General features: G+C 49.9%; 9 protein-coding genes across 9 annotated transcripts; 6 read left to right on the top strand and 3 right to left on the bottom strand.

Moving 5' to 3' along the window:
• Positions 1 to 3,993: 3,993 nt before the first annotated feature.
• Positions 3,994 to 4,331, top strand: Aspvir_002522 (uncharacterized protein; the record flags this gene model as incomplete). Its single annotated transcript, XM_043274121.1, has 2 exons — positions 3,994 to 4,036; positions 4,084 to 4,331. The coding sequence occupies 2 exons, from the start codon at positions 3,994 to 3,996 to the stop codon at positions 4,329 to 4,331; spliced, it is 291 nt and encodes a 96-aa protein (XP_043130056.1).
• A 3-nt stretch (positions 4,332 to 4,334) lies between these two features.
• On the top strand, positions 4,335 to 5,963 carry Aspvir_002521 (glycoside hydrolase family 154 protein; the record flags this gene model as incomplete). Its single annotated transcript, XM_043274120.1, has 3 exons — positions 4,335 to 4,474; positions 4,529 to 4,827; positions 4,879 to 5,963. 3 exons carry the CDS (start codon positions 4,335 to 4,337, stop codon positions 5,961 to 5,963), a joined length of 1,524 nt encoding a protein of 507 aa, XP_043130055.1.
• A 1,279-nt stretch (positions 5,964 to 7,242) lies between these two features.
• On the top strand, positions 7,243 to 9,121 carry Aspvir_002520 (sugar porter family MFS transporter; the record flags this gene model as incomplete). The annotated part of the gene is made up of 6 exons (XM_043274119.1): positions 7,243 to 7,338; positions 7,388 to 7,464; positions 7,520 to 7,744; positions 7,812 to 8,795; positions 8,847 to 8,920; positions 8,982 to 9,121. 6 exons carry the CDS (start codon positions 7,243 to 7,245, stop codon positions 9,119 to 9,121), a joined length of 1,596 nt encoding a protein of 531 aa, XP_043130054.1.
• Positions 9,122 to 9,533: 412 nt separating this feature from the next.
• Positions 9,534 to 12,212, bottom strand: Aspvir_002519 (uncharacterized protein; the record flags this gene model as incomplete). Its single annotated transcript, XM_043274118.1, has 3 exons — positions 9,534 to 11,150; positions 11,206 to 12,042; positions 12,099 to 12,212. The coding sequence occupies 3 exons, from the start codon at positions 12,210 to 12,212 to the stop codon at positions 9,534 to 9,536; spliced, it is 2,568 nt and encodes an 855-aa protein (XP_043130053.1).
• A 481-nt stretch (positions 12,213 to 12,693) lies between these two features.
• Positions 12,694 to 13,625, top strand: Aspvir_002518 (glycosyltransferase family protein; the record flags this gene model as incomplete). Its single annotated transcript, XM_043274117.1, has 2 exons — positions 12,694 to 12,768; positions 12,825 to 13,625. 2 exons carry the CDS (start codon positions 12,694 to 12,696, stop codon positions 13,623 to 13,625), a joined length of 876 nt encoding a protein of 291 aa, XP_043130052.1.
• A 488-nt stretch (positions 13,626 to 14,113) lies between these two features.
• On the top strand, positions 14,114 to 15,389 carry Aspvir_002517 (SDR family NAD(P)-dependent oxidoreductase; the record flags this gene model as incomplete). The annotated part of the gene is made up of 10 exons (XM_043274116.1): positions 14,114 to 14,163; positions 14,213 to 14,357; positions 14,433 to 14,519; positions 14,577 to 14,639; positions 14,689 to 14,796; positions 14,869 to 14,920; positions 14,974 to 15,062; positions 15,121 to 15,183; positions 15,241 to 15,319; positions 15,367 to 15,389. 10 exons carry the CDS (start codon positions 14,114 to 14,116, stop codon positions 15,387 to 15,389), a joined length of 759 nt encoding a protein of 252 aa, XP_043130051.1.
• Positions 15,390 to 15,527: 138 nt separating this feature from the next.
• On the bottom strand, positions 15,528 to 16,277 carry Aspvir_002516 (methionyl-tRNA formyltransferase; the record flags this gene model as incomplete). Its single annotated transcript, XM_043274115.1, has 1 exon — positions 15,528 to 16,277. The coding sequence occupies one exon, from the start codon at positions 16,275 to 16,277 to the stop codon at positions 15,528 to 15,530; it is 750 nt and encodes a 249-aa protein (XP_043130050.1).
• An 848-nt stretch (positions 16,278 to 17,125) lies between these two features.
• Positions 17,126 to 19,687, top strand: Aspvir_002515 (uncharacterized protein; the record flags this gene model as incomplete). Its single annotated transcript, XM_043274114.1, has 4 exons — positions 17,126 to 17,370; positions 17,423 to 17,516; positions 17,571 to 18,896; positions 18,956 to 19,687. The coding sequence occupies 4 exons, from the start codon at positions 17,126 to 17,128 to the stop codon at positions 19,685 to 19,687; spliced, it is 2,397 nt and encodes a 798-aa protein (XP_043130049.1).
• Positions 19,688 to 20,957: 1,270 nt separating this feature from the next.
• On the bottom strand, positions 20,958 to 21,908 carry rho1 (Rho family GTPase RHO1; the record flags this gene model as incomplete). The annotated part of the gene is made up of 5 exons (XM_043274113.1): positions 20,958 to 21,110; positions 21,168 to 21,302; positions 21,395 to 21,592; positions 21,716 to 21,743; positions 21,841 to 21,908. 5 exons carry the CDS (start codon positions 21,906 to 21,908, stop codon positions 20,958 to 20,960), a joined length of 582 nt encoding a protein of 193 aa, XP_043130048.1.
• Between the last annotated feature and the right edge of the window lie 1,866 nt (positions 21,909 to 23,774).

The raw sequence follows: 23,774 nt of genomic DNA, 5'->3' as shown, positions 1-23,774 counted from the left end.
CTGGATGACCTGCAGGCAAATACTCTAATAAACTTGTTAGTCCCCGGATTCCCTTGCTTGTCGCACTACTGATTCCAGCGTTTCTGCGAAACCAACATATTTGACTTGTCAGATGGATCAATCAAATCGAAATCAAGTCAAGTACCAATTAGGGTATTTTCCTAGTTACTGCATGTCATTCGCTTCAATGGACGCGATATTCTGCTACAACACCCTAATCGGAAAATAAGCACGGGTCAGATTCAAGCGACAGCGATAGATAGAATCTAAGATCTGCACCTAGACTGATACTCTGGTCTTCCCCAAAAGATGGAGACCATTGACCCGTCCTCATCAAAGTGACCCGCGAGCTCTTGCACAATGGAGCAAGGATTGCCACTCCTCCGGGAGCCGACCGTCGATCCCGGAGCGTTTTCTGTCAAGCGCTTGTCATTTGCCTTGCATTTCCTGCTCTGTCGACTCATCAATTGTCATTTTATCCAGGATCTTCATCACTTTCTTTTTGATACTACGACATGACGAGTTGATGTTAGGAGTAGTGGTTATATGTGGGGATATTCCTGCTAAGTCCTCGGGATTGCCTTGCCTCCAAGAAAGAACACTAATTGTTGAAGGTTGTTATCTGAAGACATATTATTCAACACCTTCGCTATCCTTAAACTTCGGATGTCTCCAGAAGTAAATGCTTGTTCATGGCCTGGTTTTGGTCCATTTACAAAATCTGAGCTCCGGCCATTCACATCTATCAACATGCGATTGTTATCCATCAACTCGACCATCTGTACTGTACTTCGGGATGCCTGTCGATAATTCAATGATTATAATGGTAAAGGACAAGTAGCATCTTCTATCTACCCCAAGCAGACTCTTGCTGCAGAAGGATGCAATTGTGGCTGTTCATTGTTGTTGGCCCGCATCCTACCGGTCGAACCGACCAGTGCGACCACTTCTTATTCTCGGTTGAACATATTAATCCATAATCTATTCCTCTAAGATCCTTCGATAGGTTGAATCAATTAAATTCGGGCCTGATTTTGTTGCCTGATGATTGATCCTTTGATCCTTTGATCCTTTGATCCTTTCTAGGTACATTGGATAACGTCCCGAGGTTCGGCAGTTCGATATGGCTCATTCTGGACGGGAGAATGTCGGAACTATGCAATAATACTAAGTATCCTCTCATGAACACCAACTTTGTACGTAATTACATCCGCCATTCTTCCCATTCCCATTCATATTGTAAGTCAACAATATTGAATATCCTACGTAGTAGATAGACAACAGAAGAAAGCATCAAATGCTGGCATGTTCGAAAGTTCAGCTTGAACAACGATTAGCTGTTTCACCTTGACACTTCGGAGTAAATCCCAGCTTTCCTCATCAATTAATTAGACAAGACTAAGCACGGTTGGAGTTTGGACGGTAGAGTCGCGTTTCCACGCGAGAGGATCCAAAAATCATCCAAGGACCAAATGTTGGAGTTCCATTCCATCTGTACTTGGGTCCAACCAGTGGAAAATTGATAAGGTATCGCTTGGGTCGCATCCTACTGGACAAGGCAGAAAGAAGCTCTCCGCGACCGGGCAGCAGGATGATTTCCGATCCGTTGGTTGAAGGTGTCAAGAAGGAAAATCCACCACTCAGATTGGGTGGTTAGCTTTCATGGTGAACACGGTCTCTGCTCAACCTTGGAAGAGAGTCCGTGGCAACTGGCAACTAATCCCCCATCTTAAAATTGAGCAGTTACCCACGTATCTTCGTCTCAATATTGGGCTGTGTCATCTGACTCCATTCGCGGGCAAGAATCATTTCAAATATTGACGGATTGACTATGACATTTGAGGTGACTACGCTGAATATTTATCCATAGTTCCATACTCCCTGATGATTACATATCAACGAAGCATTGCCACAGTGTCTGGATGAAATTTCCCAGAACTCGGCAGACACTGTGCTCAACTGATCATGGCACAGTCCAAGTTCTGGTCCATCCGTACCTGTACTTAGGCACGAAATTACTCCCTTACAACTACACAGTTATAGTTGGATCCAGAGTTCCAAATAATACTCCATAGAATGGTTAACTTGAGCAGTTCTGTTTGTCACTCTTAAGCATCTATAACTGTAAACATATTCATTGGCCATGTCACAAATATCCAAAATCTCAACAACAAGTAGCAGCATACTTGTGTAGATTGTACTTCTTACTTCTTAGGACCTTATCAACAGACTCATGAACAGTCCGCCTAGTAAATCTCAGAGCCGATAGTGCAGGGTCTTAGGTGCAGGTCTCAGGTGCACTACTAATTCAGTTGCCTTACGCATTAATCCAGAGTGCATGAAACAGTCATGAAACATCCTGCTTTACGAGGAGTGCTTGCAGTCAGGAACTAATTTCAATTCATCTTGATCGGGATATATTGATGACTGACAAAGTGCCGTGCTTGTTCCGGATGATTTAGATTGTTATTCTTACCAATGACTAACGCAGATTACGTTCTAGGTAGTATATCTCCTGACCCAGGGCGGCTATTCTTCAGGTACATTGTCATCTCCTCTTGCATCTTGATGATACATCCATTTAACCTGTATCACAGCGGAACATACCGACTGTCGTTGTACCTTGCTGATGTGACATATCCACGGTGCTTTTGCCATTGTTACAGCTCCTAGCAGATCAGTCTCAATTATGAAATACATAACTCAAATGGCATCCGCCAATAAGCTAGCCATGCTGTTGATGCAGACAATCTCCCATATGCATCCTACTCAAAGCCTTGACCATTAGATCAAGACAACGGGTGCAGTTCTGTGGACCGGACTGGATGGCCGTGCAGTATGCATGGTCAATCTCATTCATCTTTGTCGGTGCGTAGTCAAGAAGCACCATTGTCAATAAAGGAGTAATCAAGTCTCTTCTTCATATTGTATTTCGACAGATATTGACTAACGAGTCACATTTTCCTAGGGAGACAGAGTCCTATTAGCATGACTGGTTTCGGAACCTCATACTGAATCAGATTCCTGTATTTCCTGAAATTGAGTCTGTCTTGCTCAGTATCTGATTGACCACAAGTTTGGGGGATTCCTCATACAGACAGGACCAGATGGTGCTGAAGATGAGCGGCAAGTCGTTCGAATTTCGAGACTTTCTAAAGTCCATCGCGGGAATTTATTTCCTGGTCTGTGTCAATGTGGTTCTTCATAAGCCATGGTTCGTCGCATCTTGCGCTCGAGATCCAGTCGGTCTTATTCTGTGAGGTCCCTTGGATAAGAGTTAGAAGAGTCGTTTGGGTATACTGTGCCCAAAGATCAACCTCTCAATGACATTTCCTTGCTCCTCACTGTTCAAGCGAAGAGCTGGAACACAGGCTCTCGGCAATCAGGATAGACTTCTCCAATTCAGCGGCAGGCGAGTCATCATCATACCTATCGGTCCTGGGTTGTACTTGTTGGGGGTTGGGACACTGCAATGCTTATCTTGCCCTTGAGTAGTCCATGACCAAAGCCTATGGAAGAGTTGCCACTGAGAATATTAGAATAATATATTGGTTTCCAGACAGAATGATGCGAACCTCAAGGTAGAGGGAGTACCCAGTGTGATGCCCGTATCCACCTACATTTCGGCTAAATTGGCCCCGACTGTACCTCGAGCATCTCTGCACCTCCCATTTACCCATCCAATAACAACCCAAACGACAAATATTGTCCTATCCATGGAACCAGCTTAATCTGCATCAGCGATTCATCCATCACTAAGAGCTGTCAGAACTATTTACCCCTCGAGGTGGTCGTATCGGACTTGATTCCGAACCCCGATCGCCAGCCCACTCGCCCCTCCTCAATAGGTCATTAGGAAAACAGCGCCATGCAGATGGCATATAAACATGAACGGGCACTCTCAGGCGCTGAGACAACAATGTCATGCAACACTGACGAGACTTTTCTCGCATTGTCTCGATCCTAACCCCCCAAACAGCCCAATCGATCACAATGTCCGTCCACGCCAATGGAAAGACTCCTACCCAGGCCTTTAGTCGGTCTCCCTTTCGCACACGCAGCGACTTCCAAGAGCATGTCGAGCGCTGCTTGACCCGCTCATCCCGCGCTTCACGCCCGGCTGCAGTCGTGTGAAAATCGGCTCGTCGACGACCCGGTTCGATGAAGGTGGCGCCCAGATCGAAGGCTTTGCGCGTCCCCTCTGGGCCCTGGGTTCCTTGCTGGGTGGAGGCTACGACTATGCAGAGGCGGCTCGTTGGCGCGAGGGCTTTATCAGCGGGACTGATCCCAACAGTCCGGAGTACTGGGGCGACATTGAGGATATGGACTAGCGCATGGTGGAGATGTGTCCTATCGGGTTTACGTTGGCGGTTGCTCCTCACGTCTTCTGGGATCCGTTGACGGACAAGCAAAAGGAGAATATTGCGAATTGGCTGGCGCAGATCAATGCGCGCGAGATGCCAAATACCAATTGGTAAGTCTCAGGTTACAGAAGTGATTGGGGGCTTGTTCTTACCTTATCGTACAGGCTGTGGTTCCGGGTTTTTGCCAATCTGGGTCTGCGGAGGAATAACGCCCCTTACTCGCTTGCGCGTATCGAGGCAGACATGGATCATCTGGATACATTCCACGTCGGCGCGGGCTGGAGTAATGATGGCCCCAAGAGCCATCACCAGATGGATTACTACTCGGGCTCCTTTGCCATCCAGTTTCTACAGCTGCTGTATGCGAAGCTGGCTGGTGATTTTGACCAACCCCGCGCTGAGAGATACCGCGAGCGTGCGAGGCAATATGCCCAAGACTTTGTCCATTATTTCAGTCCAAATGGTTGGTCCTCCACTCGTATTTTGAAGAACCAGTGATGCTGACTATGATCAGGCAGTGCTATTCCATTTGGACGCTCGATGACGTACCGGTTTGCCATGGTCGGATTCTGGGGTGCACTGGCTTTTGCAGACGTTGAGCTACCTGCTCCATTGACCTGGGGAGTGGTCAAAGGTATCTTGCTGCGCCATTTCCGTTGGTGGGCTACCCAGGAAGACATCTTCAACAGTGATGGGACCTTGAACCTGGGATACTCCTACGCAAACATGTACTTGACGGAAAACTACAATTCTCCTGGATCTCCTTACTGGTGCTGTCTGTCATTTGTTCCCCTGGTGTTGCCGGAATCGCATCCCTTCTGGTCAGCGCAGGAGGAACCCTACCCGACTGCCTCCCTTCCGGCCGTCGCAGCCCTTGAATACCCCAAGCACATCATGGTTCATCGTGGTGGACACTGGTTCCTGCTGTCGTCTGGTCAGGCTTGCCATTACCCGCTGAAAGCTACCCAGGCCAAATATGGCAAGTTCGCTTACAGCGCGTCGTTTGGATACTCCGTTCCCACCGGCTCCTATCAGTTAGAACAGCACGCACCAGATAGTATGCTTGCTCTCTCTGACGATGGGGGCGATATCTGGCAGACACGAAGATTGGCACTAAACGCCCGGTTTGAATGGCTTGATGATGTTCCCATGCTCGTCTCCGGCTGGAAGCCGTGGAAGGACGTTGATGTCGATACGTGGCTCATACCTCCAACCGAGGAGACCGAAAACTGGCACCTTCGCATTCACCGGGTGAGGACAGAGCGCGAACTCTTGGTTAACGAAGGTGCGTTTGCAATCTACGGCTGTCGCAGCGACAACGGCCGCATTCTCGGCCCGTTCACTCCAGGTTCAACCGAAGGTACCTCGAAGGAATCGCGGCGTGCGCTCACGGTCTCTTCCGTTGGCGCCGTTGGCATCGTGGAGCTCCAGTCGAATGTGGATCGAGAAGGCAGGATAGTACTGGCAGATGCCAACTCGAATCTGATCTACGGTCGTACTCTGCTCCCTTCGCTGGGCTCGAAGCTCAGTCCCGGGAGCGATACTTGGTTCGCGACGGCGGTGTTCGCCTTACCAGCTGAAGGAAACGGCAACGACTGACAGGAGAAATGGCGCGCGAGATGGGAACGGATCCCAGACATCCCGAACAAACTGAAGCAGATCATGGGGAAGCAGGATTGAAGGGCCAAGCAAAGGATTGCGATGGATTACTCCGAGCTTCCATAAACTAACCGCATCACTACAATATCTATCCTGGAGGGAATGCGCAAATGAAACTGATTAACAGCAATCGCATGATAAGACAGGTAGCTACCAAGACGTGTAGATTACTTCATATCAATGCTGCCCAATGGCCAGCACCGGATGAATGAACGATTCTGGCTAAATCACCCACTCGCTAGCCTCAGCCAAGTGAGCCGACTTGCCGCACTAAAGCAGCTTAGATGCAACCTTTCGTCTCGAACAAGTCGAATTGATGCTGATCGGCCCTACTTTCCCCGCAAACTTGCTCTTGCTTATGTGTTTCCCCTCCGCGTTTCTGCTTGGCATATCCTCGCCGTTCCACCATTTGCATTGAGCCTTGGGCCATGCTTCATGCTTTCAAATCAGGTGCCATGACTCATGAGAGACTCGGGGCATCAACCAGCAATCCCCACGCTGGAATCAAGCTCTAAACAGCTTGGTGAGTCTCAATCATCCCATCCCATTCGTTGTCGACCCCCACACTACCCCGTCCTCGCAGACCAAACACCACATTCCCCGGTTATTCTCCCTCATGCTGACCATCAGCCATCACGCAAAGGACAGGGTCAAAGATCCTGTCTACTGGTTGCTCTGGCTAAGTGAGCAACAGCATGGCGCTATCATCCTACCGAAACCGATAGGTTACCATTGCCCAGACGGACATACACCCTTGTCCTCTGACCTTCATTTTTCCCCGTCCAACCCGTCCTAACCACGAGCTCCAGGCGTTCTCGGCATCTGAGGTATCTGCACCTGAACTGACCATCATCTGCTGTAATTCGTGGGAAGTTTCCAGCGCGATAGTCGTTTTTTTTTCCGTGGCTGGCTGTCATATTACCCACACGTTTGCAGGGTGACAGTACTGATATCAGACACCGTCGGTTATATATACATTACCAGATCGGTTATTCGATCGGCATGTCTGTTGGGGTAAAGAGACACATAAACATTGCCGTCCCTGGACTCTTTCATCTGGGATTACCTTTGGTTTTCGCTTACGGGGAGGGGAGTCTTGTTCAATCATCTTGTCAGGGATGAGCGTGGGATTTTAGACGCGTTCCAGCTGTCTTAGATTATATCGACTTCTCGTCGTTAATTCTTTACCTCTGCTGACGAGCCTACTGTCGTCGTCGACATGTCTGCCATCCTCAGAAAGCTCGTCCACAATGAGGCGATACGAGAGGACCCTAAAGAAATCTATGGGTGGAGAGTGTATATGCTTGCCTGCTCGGTCAGTTGCCCTACGATATCACGGTATTTAGAGACTGACGAGTCCGTAGGCATGCTTCGGCGGTATGCTTTTCGGGATGGAAACAGGCATCATTGGCGGTGTCCTCACTATGAAACCTTTCATGGCGTGTGTCTACCTGCCGAAAACATAACCATGGAGAGCTTGTTCTAACCGTCACCAGAAAATATGGCCTGAACGGTCTGAGTCCGGTCGACCAGGCAAATCTCTCTGCCAACATTGTCTCCACGCTGCAAGCGGGCTGTTTCTTTGGGGCCCTCATCGCTTCGCAGGTGGCTGATCGCTGGGGAAGAAAGCCCGGTCTGATATCTGCCTCGATTATGGCGATCCTCGGTGTGATCATGCAGGTTGCCGCCAGTGGCCACCTGGAGGCCCTGTACATTGGACGGTGAGTGGCCCCCTGGCCCCATCGTAACACTCGTTAGGAGCATTCGCTGAATGATTCGTCCTTGCAGACTGATCAACGGCTTCGGTGTCGGTTTCGCCTCGATGATCAACCCCCTCTACGTGTCGGAGAACGCTCCTCGTGCCATCCGTGGCGGTCTGACCGGGCTGTACCAGCTCTTCATCACCTTGGGCATCATGTTGGCGTTCTGGATCAACTACGGCTGCCTACTGCACATCACCGGCCCGGCCATGTACCTCGTGCCGCTGGCCATGCAGGCCCTCCCCGCCATCCTCCTCCTGGTCGGCATGCTCCTGTGCAACGAGTCCCCCCGCTGGCTCGCCCGCCAGGACCGCTGGGAAGCCGCGCGCGCCACACTATCCCAAGTGCGCCACCTGCCGCCCACCCACCCCTACGTCGAGCGCGAGTTCCAGGACATCGTCGCGCAGCTCGAGCACGAGCACCAGCTCATCGGCGGCTCGGGCCCCTGGGACCTCATGCGGGAGATGTGGACGATCCCGGGGAACCGCAAGCGCGCCCTCATCAGCATCTTCCTCATGGTCTGCCAGCAGATGACCGGCACCAACGCAATCAACTACTACGCACCCCAGATCTTCAAGAACCTCGGCGTCACCGGCAACGCCACCGGCCTCTTCGCCACAGGCGTCTACGGCATCGTCAAGATGGTCGGCTGCGCCGTCTTCCTCGTCTTCGTCGCCGACTCCCTCGGCCGCCGCCGCTCCCTCCTCTGGACCTCCGTCGCCCAGGGCCTGACCATGCTCTACATCGGCCTGTACGTCCACATCGCGCCCCCCAAGACCGGCGAGCCCGTCATCCCCGCCGGCTACGTCGCCCTCGTCTGCATCTTCCTCTTCGCCGCCTGCTTCCAGTTCGGCTGGGGCCCCGTCTGCTGGATCTACGTCTCCGAGATCCCCACCGCCCGCCTGCGAGGCCTGAACGTCTCCTTCGCTGCCGCCACCCAGTGGCTCTTCAACTTTGTCGTCGCCCGCGCCGTCCCCAATATGCTAGCTACCGTCGGTGCAAATGGTTACGGGTAACACCCCCAGGAATCCTCCGGGTTGAGATATATGCTAACCGGTCAAAGAACGTACATCATCTTCTCCTGCTTCTGTCTCTCCATGGGCGTGTTCGTATGGTTCTTCATCCCTGAGACCAAGGGTAACTCCGCCCCTTCCCTGGCCAATCATCTTGTATCGACAGTTCATGCTGATGAGAATAGGTCTCTCGCTCGAGAAAATGGACGAGTTGTTCGGCGTCACGATCGCCGAGGATAGCAAGGTGGCCGATGCCGAGCGGGCCATGAGTACGACCGACAAGGAGGCTGAGACGGTTCTCGAGACAAGGGTTGAAAGGGCGTAGAGAGCTCTGCTTGTAATGTCCTGGTGAGAAAGTTCTGGTAACTTGCTATGTCAGAGTATCCTGTTTGATAGATGGTTGTGTTGCTCAAAATAACCTTAGTAAATGGCATCAGGACTTGTAGGACTGAATATTTGTTCATCATTGGTCGTAAGTCGTATATTCCTGTCGTTATGTACAAACCCGCAGTAATTCCCACATAGCAGAGTGACAAAACAAGAAGATGGACTGGGGTAAGTGGATGCAAGATAATACCAATCAATCAACCCGTGAACGCTTCTGACAATTCGACACGTGACACAATCCAATCTCTTAATGAATGCAAATACCTGGATCTCAAAACAACGCAAACCCCAACTCCGCTAATGCACATCATTGCATATGAATAAGAAAATGGTTGAAGCTGTCCAAACGGTTACTTCAAACCGCGCATCGAGTATTTACGGATTCCCTCATTTCCGGCAAGTCTCTGCGTCTGACTGCGCGTCACTCGCCGGGAGGGCTTGTCATCAAGACTCAACCCCCCGATTCTAGGACCAAGCTCTGAGCGTCTTGGGGAGAAGAATGTATCAGTCGGGTTCCGTCCGTAGCGGATATTCCTGGCCGTGTTGCTTGTGGCTGTCGTCGCCGTCGTCACGGTCGTCTCGGTGTCCGAATCACGATCGTAGGCATCAGAGAAGTCGGATTCATTGTCCTTGAGACTATTCAATGTGAAGCTGTGATCACGTTTGAGGCCTTGATTGTGGTTCGGAAAGCCTAGTTGGTACTGTGCCTCTGGTGACCGCGTCATGAAGCTGGAACCGGCAGCAGTCGAAGAAAATGAAAGAGGCGGAACAGGGGGCTCAGCAGAACTGAATGATGAAGATGGTTGCTCGGCCCGAACATGGCTCCCGAGTGATGGACTGCCCCAAGCGCTTTCGTCCGCAGGCTGGCTGGGCTGCTGCACTTGAGAGCCAGCATCGCCGGTTGGCGCGATACGGTAGAGAGATAACAGCCCCAATGCTTCCTGAACGGTCATAAAGATCAACAGAAGTTTCCCATATCTGTCAAAATAATGTCTCTCGAATGACACATGTGGAAGGTGTCCCCCAAGATGGACGGCCGCCACAAGCTCGGCGAAATAAACAAGGATCTCCATGCCGTTCCATTGCGCGATGGGTTGCTTGAGGACATCCAACAGTGCGAATCCTGCAATTAGACTTGCACTCCCAAGAGAAGCCACTTCGACGTAATTGCCGGGAATTGAGAGATGGTTGTACTGTGACAGAAGCCAGGCAGCAATAGATGCTAGTAGCAGGCCCACCCGAAAGTACTGGAACATACAGAGTGTCTGCATATCCGCGGACTGGCGAGCATGCGCACTCGATGCTCGCTGGTGCTGCTGCCAGTTCTCGTTCCCCTCATCCTCAGGGGATTTGATCGTAAAAGCACGGTCAAACAAACTCTCCAGCCCAGTTGAAGCAAGATGGTCACTAGTAGGAAAGAACTTTGGAGGTGCAAAGACCGAATTTGCCTGACCGGCGGGCTTACTTTGCCAGGAACTTGGCGACTGAGTGGGTGTACGGTGAAATGGGTTGCGTTCAACAACCTGCTGGATAGGCTTCGGCCGCGAAGATTGGGTCCGAAGGGCCCATGATGGAGGTTTAGGGGCTGCGGGTAGTGATCCATAGAACGGTAGAGGTCCATTGAGAACAGACGGTGTGTCTCTCTGACGGACGCTGACCGTCGGCTTGATTTCGTGCTGCACAGAAGGGGTCCAGTCCATATCGTCCACCTCGGGAGGAGGCGTGGGAGGAATAAGCGTCTCCGTTTCCGGCACCGTACGGGGAGTTGCCAGCTTCTCAAGCGGGAAGCGTGGAGTAGCCTGTTGGTCGGCTCCACGAGAGCTGGTGAGGCGATGAGCAGTAGTGCTCGATTGCACAACGGGGGACGTAACGGCTTTCCTAGTAGGGGTCGCCGTTGGCGTGCTATCCGACCATGCGACCAGTGGGCGAGTGTCATACTTGACAACGCGCCGAGAGACAACGACGGACTTGAGGTTCTGTCAGCGTGCGATCCATTCGTTCCTCAGCAACGACGGGACTTACCAGGATCGTGAAGAGTGTCATGAATAGATGAAGAGCCGGCGGCAATGTCGGTTGTAGTCCACTCGAAGAAGGGTCTTTAAGTACAGCCCAGAAGACGCATCGCGCCACCATGACGATGAGCTGCACCTGATAGTATTCGCCCAGCCCGACAAAACGTCCTCCTCTGCCTTCGACCTTGAGTCGCAGTTTCGGGTTCCACCACAAGGACAAGATCCCCACAACCAGAGCTAGTCCAGCGTAGGGAGACAAGTCAATCCAGCATGAACTCGGTAGTTGACATGTCTGCAATGTCGCACGAGCGCACGACGCAATGGACGGCGGCGATAAGTCATCGTACATGTCGCGGAGATGATGATCGGCACTCAGAGCACCCAGAGTATCCCAGGCTAGTTGACCAGCAACGCTGCCCCAGTAACCGATGGCACCCGCTGACACCAGTAGATTCCTCCAATTCCAGCGCCGCGCGTGTCTCGCCGCCCTTCCCGCTTTGCTCCTGTCCATCATCCGTCGAAGGTGGTCCGATTTCGCCTCATATCCAGCTTGACGTATCCGTTCCTTCACCCGAGGTTCGCAGTTTGCGCATACTTGCGGGTATCGTTCCTCCAGGTTCCTGCGGAAACTGGGATATTCTCGCTCGTAGGCGCTATAATTGGGATCCTCTGGCGACGGGAAATAGGAGGCAAGTGCACTTGTGAACAGATGCTGGTTGCGAACACACTGAGCACAGAAGAGGCCGGATCCTGTAAGATCAACCGACTCAAAGGGAACGTCTGTGGCCCCAGGACCGTAAACAGCAGGATTCGTTTCAGCGGCGGGAGGGTCGGTAATCTCTCCTTTCTAGTGACGGGCATCTGCGTTAACTCGGAATATACGAAACAAAAGCAAGCACATACCTCGTCCAGGTAGTTGACCGCTTCGCAGTGTTTGCAGCGCCATTTGCGAACGTTTTTGTCAGCCTGCGCAGAGCGATGTCCACAATAGAAGCAGCTTAGTCGCTTGGAGAACATGGTTTAGTATCTCATGTCAGATCCGATGACATTGATGATGATTGTTTCAAGAGAGAATCTAGTCACTTGGAAAAAAGTTTATTTATGGAATGATGATAAAGGGTATCCCTGATGTTTTTCCTTGTCTATCACGGTAGGAGTTAAGACAACAACAGGAAAATAATCACCGAGATCCGCACGGACCACGTGCCGTCTGAATTAATCCAATGATATAAACCATGGGAATGTTGACAACTCCAGCCATCCCAAGACACAATGGCTCAATGAGTCTAGGGTAGCTGTGACTGAATGTTAATCTACAGTGATTTCCAGCTTTGAGCGTCTGTCAGGGCTAGAATGCCAACAAAATCAAGCGAAACAGGTGTCGTTTTCTGACTACCGTGTCTTCAAGTGCACGTTGACGATGAGATCTAGCTACAACAGTGGCTAATATTACTTTCAACTGGCAATCACCGTCTGAACTCGTGAAAATAAGCTCCCCATGGCTCTGCCGTGGGTCAAGTTAATCATCTATGGCCTCTTATTTGCGGCCATAGGCGGCACTATCGCACTAATTGTGAGGACACTTCTCCATCCATCCTTCTTGCGGCGTGCTCATGACTTGATTATCAGCTCTACATTCGTGCTCTATCAATATCGCAAAACTCCAAAGTTCCGAAGTGGCGACGAAAGAATAGTCCAACTCATCTTCTCGTCGTCCTAGGCAGCGGCGGACATACCGCTGAGATGTTCTCTATGTTGCGGCGTATGAAACTCGACCCCTCGACATATACTTACCGCACCTACGTCGTCAGCTCGGGAGACGATTTCAGCGCTACGAGGGCCGTGGAGTTTGAGACAGAATGGCTGAAGCAGCATTCAAGGCTATCATTTTCTGCCAATGACAGCAACTCCGCAGAGTCCTACGCAATCGTCACGGTTCCTCGCGCGCGCCGTGTGCACCAGTCTTACCTGACTGCTCCTCTTTCAACCCTCCAATGCTTCTACGCTTGTTTTCTTGTACTCCGCGGCCGTCATCCCGAGCAAAAGTCGCCGCTTCTGAGAACAAACTCGCCATACCCGGACGTTATCCTTACCAACGGTCCGGCTACTGCAGTCTGTATGATTTTGGCTGCCAAATCTTTGCGACTGCTTCACTATCTAGGGTCTCTTTTCAATATCAAGAACCACCAAGACAGGGATAGCTCGAGATCATCTCAAGCGAAGAGATCAGAGGATGCACCTGCACCAGTTCACTTCCGGCTGCGTACCATTTATGTAGAGTCATGGGCACGGGTCACAACGTTTAGTCTAAGTGGAAAGCTATTGTTACCATTTGCTGATCGATTTCTCGTGCAATGGCCTGACCTGGCAGGAAAACAGGCCTGGAGGGGCATGAGGAAGACCGAATATGCCGGTACGCTGGTAGACTAACGATAGCATTGCATTCTGACGGCGTTGACGTGCAATCACTATATTTCTTAGAATATGTATACTATACAGATACTGTGAGATAATGACAAACGATATAGCTGTGTCTATCACCCACAAGCAAAGCCGAGGTCAGTTATGCGTGCCCAGTGCACTTCCTCAACTCAGTATGTTCTTTCCCTTGTGCTTGAGATGGTCAATTGAGCCTTGTGATCGCCTACTGCTTTTCTTGAAGAGGACGCTGGTATATAGTAGAAATGGGCAGCATCAATCTCACAACAGTCAAGCTAGAGAGCTGATAATTCCGCTCCTATGCAGATATCGGAATTATACCGATATCTTCCCCATAGTTGAAATACGTTACCCCGCGTCAGTCGATCATTATACTGTTTCTGTCCCGACAGTTATTCTGCCTATTTATATCGTTTAGATACTGGCTTCCTACATTCTACATTCTCCATAATATAACTTCAGAAAAGTGTTTGTGAATCATGTCCTACTCCTTAAAAGGCCGCAATGCCCTGATCACTGGTGGCTCCCGGTACGTCTGCTATTCCGGCTCATTGGTGATGACGCTGACGAATATCCAGAGGATTAGGAGCTCTAGTGGCTCAGAAGTACGCAGCCGAAGGGTGTAACGTTGCGATCAACTACCTTTCGAGTAAAGACGTTGCGGAGGAGCTCGCGTCCAGCCTACAGACTCAGTACGGCGTCAATGCAATCACTGTTCAAGGCGTAAGTCATGCTTGCCTGCTGTGGTAATCCATAATGCGCGCTAGAGAGGTATTTGACTGTGGCCTGCAAATCTAGGACGCAAGTCGCCGTCAAGACTGTAGCAATGCGATCAAGACCACGATTGAACAGCTTGGAGGTCTAGATATTGTGATCTCAAATGCAGTGAGTTCTATCAATGCATGCTTCTCCCTATATTGCCTCGGACTAATTGCCGTCAAGGGTTGGACCAAAATGACTACATTCAGCGATTTAGACGCCATGGACGATGACGACTGGGACAGGGTAATGAAGCCCGCTCTTATGGGCAACAACGGCTGACAATGTCACCCAGTGCTGGTCAACAAATGTCAAGAGCAGTTGGTATCTCTTCAAGGAAGCACTTCCTACATTCAACGCAAACCCTGACGGCGGTGTCTTCATTATCACTTCGTCCACTGCGGTAGGTAACCACCAATCCCATCTTTGGGTCAAATATGTCTTGTGAAGTTTGGCGCTTAATATAGCAATTTAGGCTGTCACACCAAGCGGCAGCAGCATACCGTACGCTGTGACAAAGGCAGCAGGTAAGATTCATAGGCAAAGCCATGAGTGAACCATGACTCACAATTCAACATAGGTTTGCACCTTATGAAGTGTCTCGCACAGAGTCAAGGTTCAAAAGTCCGCGTCAACGCTGTGGTGCCTGCTCTCTTGCTCACTGAATGGGTACGTCAGACCAGAACATAGAGTGAGCGGCGCAAAACACGGGCTAATCAAACTACAGGGACAACGGTTCCCTGCTGAAAAGATCGCAGCCTTTAAGAACAAAGCGGTACTTGGGAAACTGGTAAGAGAGGCCAAAATTTTATACTCGACCCTCGTTAGCTAATCGAGTCAACATTAGCCCGAGGTGGAGGACGCTGCCAATGCATATGTTATGCTGGCTCAGAACTCGTCCATGACTGGACAGTCCATCCAAGTTGGTGGGTGACCCCGATTTGTGTCATTTATCGCAATGCTGATGACACAGATGCCGGTTTTGCGATCAAATAAGGGGTGTTGCTCCGAAGACTGGTTGGAGCATGGGTGATAGCTGCCAACCATATAGATATAGAGACTTGAACAACGTTGAAGCGGTATCATTTTGTTAGAATAATGAAAAGAAAATGACGATGCTCGTCCTTCTTTGGTTCATTGCAAAGGATTATGAAACGAGGTGAAGTCGGCAGCGCCAGAGTGAAAGGTTCGATCGCTAAGCATCCGAGCTTTGAGCGCGGCGCGAACGCCATCTGTATTCTGTTCTCCTTCAACCTTCATTTGATGAATCCGAATTAGTTTGCCATCTCTTGTGAACACGTACAGCCCCTTCCCTTGTTCGCGATCAATCGGATGTGCGCTATCCACAAAAGGCAAACCGGGAACAAGAGAGAATGCCTCGCAGCCCTTTAGCGTATCTACTTCCTCCATCTCGCTCAAGATCACTCTGCGCCGCTGAAACGAAGGATTCCCAAAAGCAGGATCGCTCGTCGCGAGGGTTTTGTTCCAGAGGGGACCGAGCACGCGATTCCGCCTGTTGATGTCCTTCCATGTCCAGTTGACCCAGTCTATGTGTCGATCCTCTGGCTTAACCTTCGCCGCATGAATTAATGGCTCATCGCTCTTCGATGCCCGCCAGCCTGCGTCTTGTATGGGAGGGACGAACAATCCATTGCGAATACCATCCAAGAGGATCTCCGCTCCCTTAGGGGCAACGATGTTTAGAAGCTCCGGAACGGTGCATGTGTCAGGATTGGGTATCTCGAAACCGGGGGCTGGAGTCTGCTGAAGGATGACGCCATGATCGAAATGCTTGAGATGTAGGGTTTGAAGCGTAACGCCGGTTTTCGTTCTCCCTGCTAGAAGAGTATGGTGTAACGGGGCCGGACCACGGAAACTAGGCATTCGCTCGTTAGATGAACCCCCTTGAGGATCTGCTTAGGATTTTTAGGGCGTACTCGGGAAGCAAAGATGGATGAACGTTCAATCCACCGTACTTGGCGGCATTGAGGATTCGTGGAGGCACGAATAAGCCAAAGGACACAGCCACTATCAAATTGATGGGACTCCCGGGCAGTATTGGGGGCTAGCAGTGTCAGTACGCAAGTCTACCGTGTCGACGAGGACAATAAATTACCGCCCAGCCTTTGAATGTGTCTATCTCATGAATTGGAAGTGAAAGTTCTGTTGCGACCGCCTTAATAGGGACTATGGATCAAATAGAATGAGTGAGCATAGTTCCAAGCACATTGATCCTCAAAGTGGACAAAGTACCCTCCCGTATTTTCTTCAAACCCCTCCCTACTCTTTTTCCAGGTCTGCAAACAACATCAATCGACGATATTCGATCTGGTCGTTTGACATGTTCTTCGTGTAAAGCTTTCAAGGAAGCTATGCTGAACTCGTCAGCTCCGCAAAAGAGGATACGGAGAGGGTCGTATGTTTTTGTCGCAAGAAACCGATATCCACAACTGCACTTTGAAAGAGCGCATCTATAATGGCAGAGAGCTCCAGCTTTCATGAGATGAGCCATTGTCTGGACCTGCCCACGTCCTCGTGAGACGGGTTCTGTATTTGCTATTTGGCTGTCGAGGTTGTGAAGTGAAGCTCCGCGAAGCTTTCCCGTTGCTCAGCCACGTGATGTCACCATATCAACATGCCCATCTGATCAGCGCAGCTCGTCTTCCAACGACATAGTCGTGCTCAAGTGTGCCACATCTCTGTGATGAGCAGTGGCATGATCTGAACATGCGATGCCAGATAGCGACTTGACTTCAGTGGTTCCCGCCCAGCTCTCATGCCTTGCGATATACAACCCCCTCCTCGGACCGACAGACGAAACTATCGGTGATCAGGTTGTTTTCTATACGTCCAGAACAGAGCGATCACGACGAAATGAACGATCAGCAGGTGGTAACGACGATACAAAGTTTACTGAGGCGCAAAATGAGAGATTGCGCCAGATAGGACTGGCGCAGGGAATGGTCAGCTTCGCCAGGTTCGAATCACAACGTTTGCAGAACCTGAATAAAGCTGAGATGGGACTCCAGGAATTTCTCTGAGGGTAAACCGGTCGATTATGTGGAGACAGAAAAATCGACCGTCATACTACATGAGTTGGAGGAAAATTGGTGGATACTAGCAGTAAGTAGGGTGTCGCGGGGCATTCTGAGTTGATCGCTGACGACGTGATCACAGTCAATAGATCTCACTAGGCTTCCCAATGAATCAGCAAGTACCGCTGCCTCCCAGCAAGATACGTCCGGTGCTTCTCCTGTCTATTACTCCTCGAGAGAGATCTGTCCGCCGCAACTCTTGAAACAACAGCTACGCCGGGCTCACTCCATATTCCTCCTTCATCATGAGCTTACGCTTCAGCGTCTGTACGACCGTGTTGGAAGGTCCTCGTTTTGCATTTTTCTTGAGCGCTTTTGGAGCAAATTTGCATGGAGCTGGGACATTCTCCTGACTGGGAACCCCACCGTTGAATTATATAACGGCATAAAGCTTTCTGCTGGCGGCGAGCTTGGCATCGGAGTGGGCGAGGAAGAATGGGGAAGTGGGGAGAGAGAGGTTCTTGAGGACTATGTGCTCAGAACAGACGGCCTAGTGGATCTAGTCGTCTCCCGGTTCGGCGATCCTTCTTCCGCCGCGGAGAATTTAGCAACGACAAAGAGGTCTGAGGATCCTGCCGATGCAGGCGAAGATCAGGGAAGTTGGCTTGGTTTGGACGTCTACCCTCGTCCATCAGATGGTGTCACATTCTCCGGAGTCGGTAACATCTCGAGGTCTTCTCTGGTACAGGTCTCTCAGTGGATGGAATGGATCTTTAGATATGGGTACGATGCGTATGGGGTGGATGAAGACCCGACGTCACCGCGACGACGAAAACGCCGGAGGGGACATCGTGGTCGATCAGCTGCGAAAGCTCTCTCAGCTAGTACCGACAAATCCCAATTGACGACAAAGCGCAGCTTTGCCCCAGGGATACCCCCTCCCCTCGTAGTAGGAACATCGAAAGCCGCACAGGAGGCCGGACAAGGGACACCGCAAAGTAGCAGTGACAGCTCCCCATCCAGGGGCGACAAGGGCAGCGATTGGATAGGTCTTGGATCAGACACTCTGGTCAAATATCTCACATTCGGATACGGGTCGTCTTGGAGCTTTTCGTCCAGCACAACCAGCACACATCCCCGCGTTGAGGCACTGAAGCGGGAAGAGACTGGGTCGGACGTGAGGAAAGAGCACCAGTCTTCTGACTATGCCAAGGAAGCATCTGAAGAAAGCGCACCGAGGCTTAGCAACGACACCAAACCCAAGGACCAGGCGAATGGAAAATTCATTATCGGTCTACGTGATGTCTCTGACATTGTGGACTACCAATCTCCTGAAGATAACGCCGGAAACGACTCAACAGCCAACTTGATAGTCCAGCGGACTCTGCATGTCCAACGAGCTGGTCGTTCAGGACAAAGCACAGCAGGCGATACAGAATCCGTTGAGCTGCGGGTAGTGGTTTATGCCGTACGTTCAGACCCGGTACCAGGCCTCTTCATTGAGATGTCGGCTAATGTAACAAACAGAATCAACCTTTTATATACACCTTCCTTTTCGAGCCTCAAGCGCCGTCCTTGAACGATGTTTCCCTCTACCAAAACATTCATCAACAACTCGCTCCCCTCCAGAGGCAACTGATCAACTCCACATCGCCTGCAAATGCCGCAGAACGCATTTTCATGTCCGAGAATACGCTCGACTTCAACAAACGCTTTTCAACCAAGAGCCTACCGGTCTACGATCTCGTTTACGACCCCACAAATCTGACCATCCGTTCTTCTATTCCGAACATTCCGGACCTCGGATACCCCTCTCTGGAGACCTCGTCATGGTCCCGCGTCGAGAGTCTCAACATTCACCAGCGCCTCCTGAGCACATACGCCGAAACCAGGCTGCGGCCCCTCGAACTCGAGCGAACATGCAAGACCAGTCGCGGCTGGTGGATCGTTTGGGTACGAATCACTGACGCACAACTCCCGGACCATCAAGATGATCACGATTCAAGTGTTAGCCAAGGCGAAGGTTTTTCTCCCCCTCCCGCACGGGAAGCATTCCTGGTCCGCAAAGCAAGCGACCACGTCTCGGCATCGGGGCATGCTCGCGGTGGTAGCGGGACACGATTCTTCAGAGATCTTGGGGGTGCCTCATCACCGGGACGGCAAGCCTCCCGCTCTGAGACGGGGCCGGGCAAACTTGTAGAGGGGCTGGGCCTTGATGCGAGACGATATATAGAGAATCTACTAAGCCTGAACAGATAATGTCATATACTCGGATTTAGGAACTTTTCTATCAGATTCCACATTTCTCTTTTCAGTACTCACGCAAAGGCACTCAACATTAAGAAGAGAAAGTGCGGTAAACATCCACGATAGCCTCGACATGATTGCGATTTGACAAGTGACCTGTAGCAGACTCTAGAAAGTTGACTTCAACATGACACTTATGGAGAACGCTATTATCTACTCCGTGGTCTAAATTTGTAGTGGAGTGCTTGCTACTGAAATGGGGTTACTCTGTGTGGATGCAGGTATGGGTTTGACTCAGGAGTATTCCTGCATACCAGAATCCTGAAACTGTAGCAGTACAGAGTATATATGTGTTATCATATTGCCTAGTTCTCCTGAACACAATGCTCGAATATATGGTAATGCGAAACTACCAACAGTGTAAAATCGTAGTCACTCGTCAATGCCTACAGTGGACTCAGGTTGCTAATACTCTACGTTGTCAATTGGAAGATATAAGCAGATACTATCGACGCAGAAAGCAGGCAGGACACAAGTAATACAAAAATGGTAACAGCATTATTATTAGTTGAGTCTGAGCAGGTGATACTATCGCAACCATCGGGTGTTGAAACCACTCGGACATCCTGGGACTCATGGAGAATAGGACAAAGCCTAGATTGACTGAAGGGATGCGAGCGTCAACGATCAAAGACAGTTTCATGCATTCTCTTTAACCGAAAAAAAAAAGAAAGTATGAGACCCTTGCTGGAAGTACCCGATGCGATAGAATCGTCTATCATACCACGAGATTCCGACTCCCTTTCTTGATCAGTTTCTCAGAGAGTATGCTGGCGGGACACAGAGACAGAACGCCGTCCTCAAATTGCTCACTTCCGAACCATACGCCCTCACAGTCGTGAGCGGCCCTCGTTTTTCCCGTTGCTTGCTAGAAACCAAGCAATATTTCGCTGCTACAGCAGCCGGGCAGCCCTGTAGACGCTAGGAGAACTTGAAGCGAGAGAATAAGGAAAACCCACAAGGTTATGAAGACAACGCCTCCCTAAGAAAATAATAGAAGTCTGCAAAAGAAGAAAGTCGACCAACTGCATAGCCAGATAATTCCCATGAAGCTCATGTGCCCGTAGTCGAACATTATCCACACTCGCACACAGGCACATTTGAACACGCCAACGGAGAGACCCCCTCTCAGTGAAAAGAAGCAACCAGATATTGGAGACGCTGATCCGTTGATAAAATCTCCGAATGAAACAGACCTTTTGTGAAGGAGACAAAATCTAGTTTACAAAATAGTGCACTTGCCCTTCTTCTTGTGGGTCTTGGTCAAGAGGGCAGCCCGGGTTGCAGCCTCGAAGACCTCGCGAACACCCTCGTTGGTTCGTGCGGAGCATTCGAGATACTTGTAAGCTCCAATCTTCTTGCGAACTTCCTCACCCTAAACAAATATGTCAATAATCCATAGAGCAAGTTGATTTTCGTGCAGGTCACATACCTGTTCAGGAGTGACTGGCTTCTGAGAGGTCTTGTGCAGCTCCTCAATGGTCTTGGGGTCATGACGAAGGTCCTTCTTGCAACCGACGAGAATGATGGGAAGGCCTTGGCAGAAGTGAAGAACCTCGGAGATCCACTATGAACGCTGTCAGCATTGTGTATGCGCGCATGAATCACTATCCCCTCTCTCTCTTAGTGAAAGAAGGGGACGCCTGGGCTATTATTCACCTTCTCCTGGACGTTGTCAAGGGAATCGGGGGAATCGATGGCGAAGCAGATCAGGATGACGTGGGAGTCGGGGTATGAAAGAGGACGAAGACGGTCATAATCTTCCTGACCAGCAGTATCCCACAGGGCAAGTTCGACGTGCTTGCCATCAACCTCGACATCGGCGACGTAGTTCTCGAAAACAGTGGGGACGTAGACCTGAAAATTTTTGCAGTGTCAGATGATAGGAGTCATTCGAGTACTGAACGGTGAAGTTGACTCGAATCGAGCAGCAAGCATCGGTAGTACGATGATGGACGGCAAGGTTTGGGGAAAGCTAACCTCAGGGAAGGTTCCCTTGGAGAAGACACTATCCAAAGAAAATCGGGATTAGCTCATGTAAGAGAAAAGCTCGGTGCTGCCGATGATCATGATCGCCATAGGCAGGGAGAGTATATGAAACTTACATCAGAAGACAAGTCTTACCACAGGCACCATCGCCAACGATGACAAGCTTGCGGCGGATTTCAGCCATCTTGAAAGGAGACAATGATCAGCGAATGATTTAGAAAATTTAATGATGGCAACGCAGAGACGATGGATGCGTTGATGAAGAAGTAACAGCAAAGGAGGTAGGAGTACTGTTGTAGGTAGATAAGTGATGGAATAGGCGGAGGGTGGTCGAGAGTAGAGAAAGGGACAAGTCAGGCGCCCGAGAGCAAAAAGGGTTATCACATACAGTGCACGGGAGCAACAAGCGCAACGGCGCGGAACACTAAGAGATAGAGGTTTGAAAGGAGAAGAAGAGGAAGGAAAGACAGAGAGGGACTGACTGCAAAATTTGAATTAATTTGAAGCTATAGATGGAGAGAATCCAAAAAAGACTGGGATGGAAAATGGATGGTGAATGGTCTTCGATGAGGGAAGATAGTTGGTGGTGGTGGTGTCAAGTTTCAATGCTAAAGAGGCTATCGGCGTTAATAATGAGGTTAGGTTGGCCCAAGGACTCGCTCTCATTTCATTTGGGCGATGTTTCGTTTTTCCCCGGCTGGTCCTCTTTCATTATTAGGTATTATTGCTGCTGACTACTCCGTATTGATGGACAACAGACAGGACCATGAAACGAGTTGGCAGTGAAATGGATGTAATTTTACCAGACCCATCCACCTGTGGACAACAGTTACCGTGCCTACTAGCTATGTGGCTGAGCCAGGCGGTGTTTCTTCTTTTCCTGATTGTGCATTTTATTTACAACCAGTATTCCTTTTTATGTTGTATATTGTATTCATACTCTGTATAGTCGTCATTAAGCCAAAACCTATGATGATAAAGGTAACTATATCAACATCCTTTCATTTGTTGTCCCTGGTATAGAGATGCTCTGCTTGATTATTTGGATAAGAGTTACCTTCTCACATTCAGCTGCGTTATACTGTTGTTGCCTTGTCTCCTTATTGAAGCCACCGTGGCTGAGACCCAGTTTCCTACTCCACTTAGACGATACATACTAGTACCTGGCCATGAAGCTTGGATACTGTACTGTACCTTATGTCTCAGTTAGAGTTTCTCAACAGGATCCTTTGGATTTCTCCACACATAGTAAAGAATAGATGGTAGAAATTATATCTTCCCTTATCTGACTCAGACTTGTTCTCCGAAGTACAGAGTATCTAGTAGTTACAACTTGCACATATATCATCAGTATTATTGCTTCACCGATTTATTTCACGGAGAAGATCCTGATGATGGACCTGGCTCTGGAGGATCTGGCACCTAATTGGTTCTTTCTATGCCACACTCTCTCGAGACCTGGAGCTCTTCACTAGGGCATCAGCTCCTCTGAATACCTCACATGTCAGCCAAGGATATAATTCTATGATGGTTAACTTGGGTAGGGTATGCCATAGGGGATTGTAATATCAGTCTCTTTGGCATGTTGTTTCCTGCTCCAAAAAAATTAGTAAACCAAACACAGGAGTCCGTCCGGGATCAAGACCATGCGTGCCCTTAATCTGTCCCTGTGCAATGCCACAGTACCGGGAACACTCGTTCATTTGACTTTTGCTGGTTATGCTTGACAGTGGCTTACCAGATGTTCCAGACCTTATGGTTGCTGCCTTGAACCGACATGAGTCCGATGACTAGACGGGATCTACATTGGCTGAATTGAGGGTTCTGCAGATACGCAGACGAACAGAATCGTTTTGCCTTGGTCCTGTTCCGTAGAGAGATATCCACGCCAACCCGGCTCTAACAGGTTGTTGCATTAAATGTTGAGGTGTTATTATTGTTCCTTTCCATCCTGATTGCCTGTCATATGCCATGGATGCTTGTTTCATCCGAACTATACTAACAGATTATTATTAGGTACCGGTATCTTACAACGTTCAGTACCTTACCA

Source organism: Aspergillus viridinutans, assembly GCF_018404265.1.
Source record: "Aspergillus viridinutans IFM 47045 DNA, scaffold_12, whole genome shotgun sequence".
NCBI classification, from domain to species: domain Eukaryota; kingdom Fungi; phylum Ascomycota; class Eurotiomycetes; order Eurotiales; family Aspergillaceae; genus Aspergillus; species Aspergillus viridinutans.
This window is presented reverse-complemented; position numbering and strand designations above follow the sequence as displayed.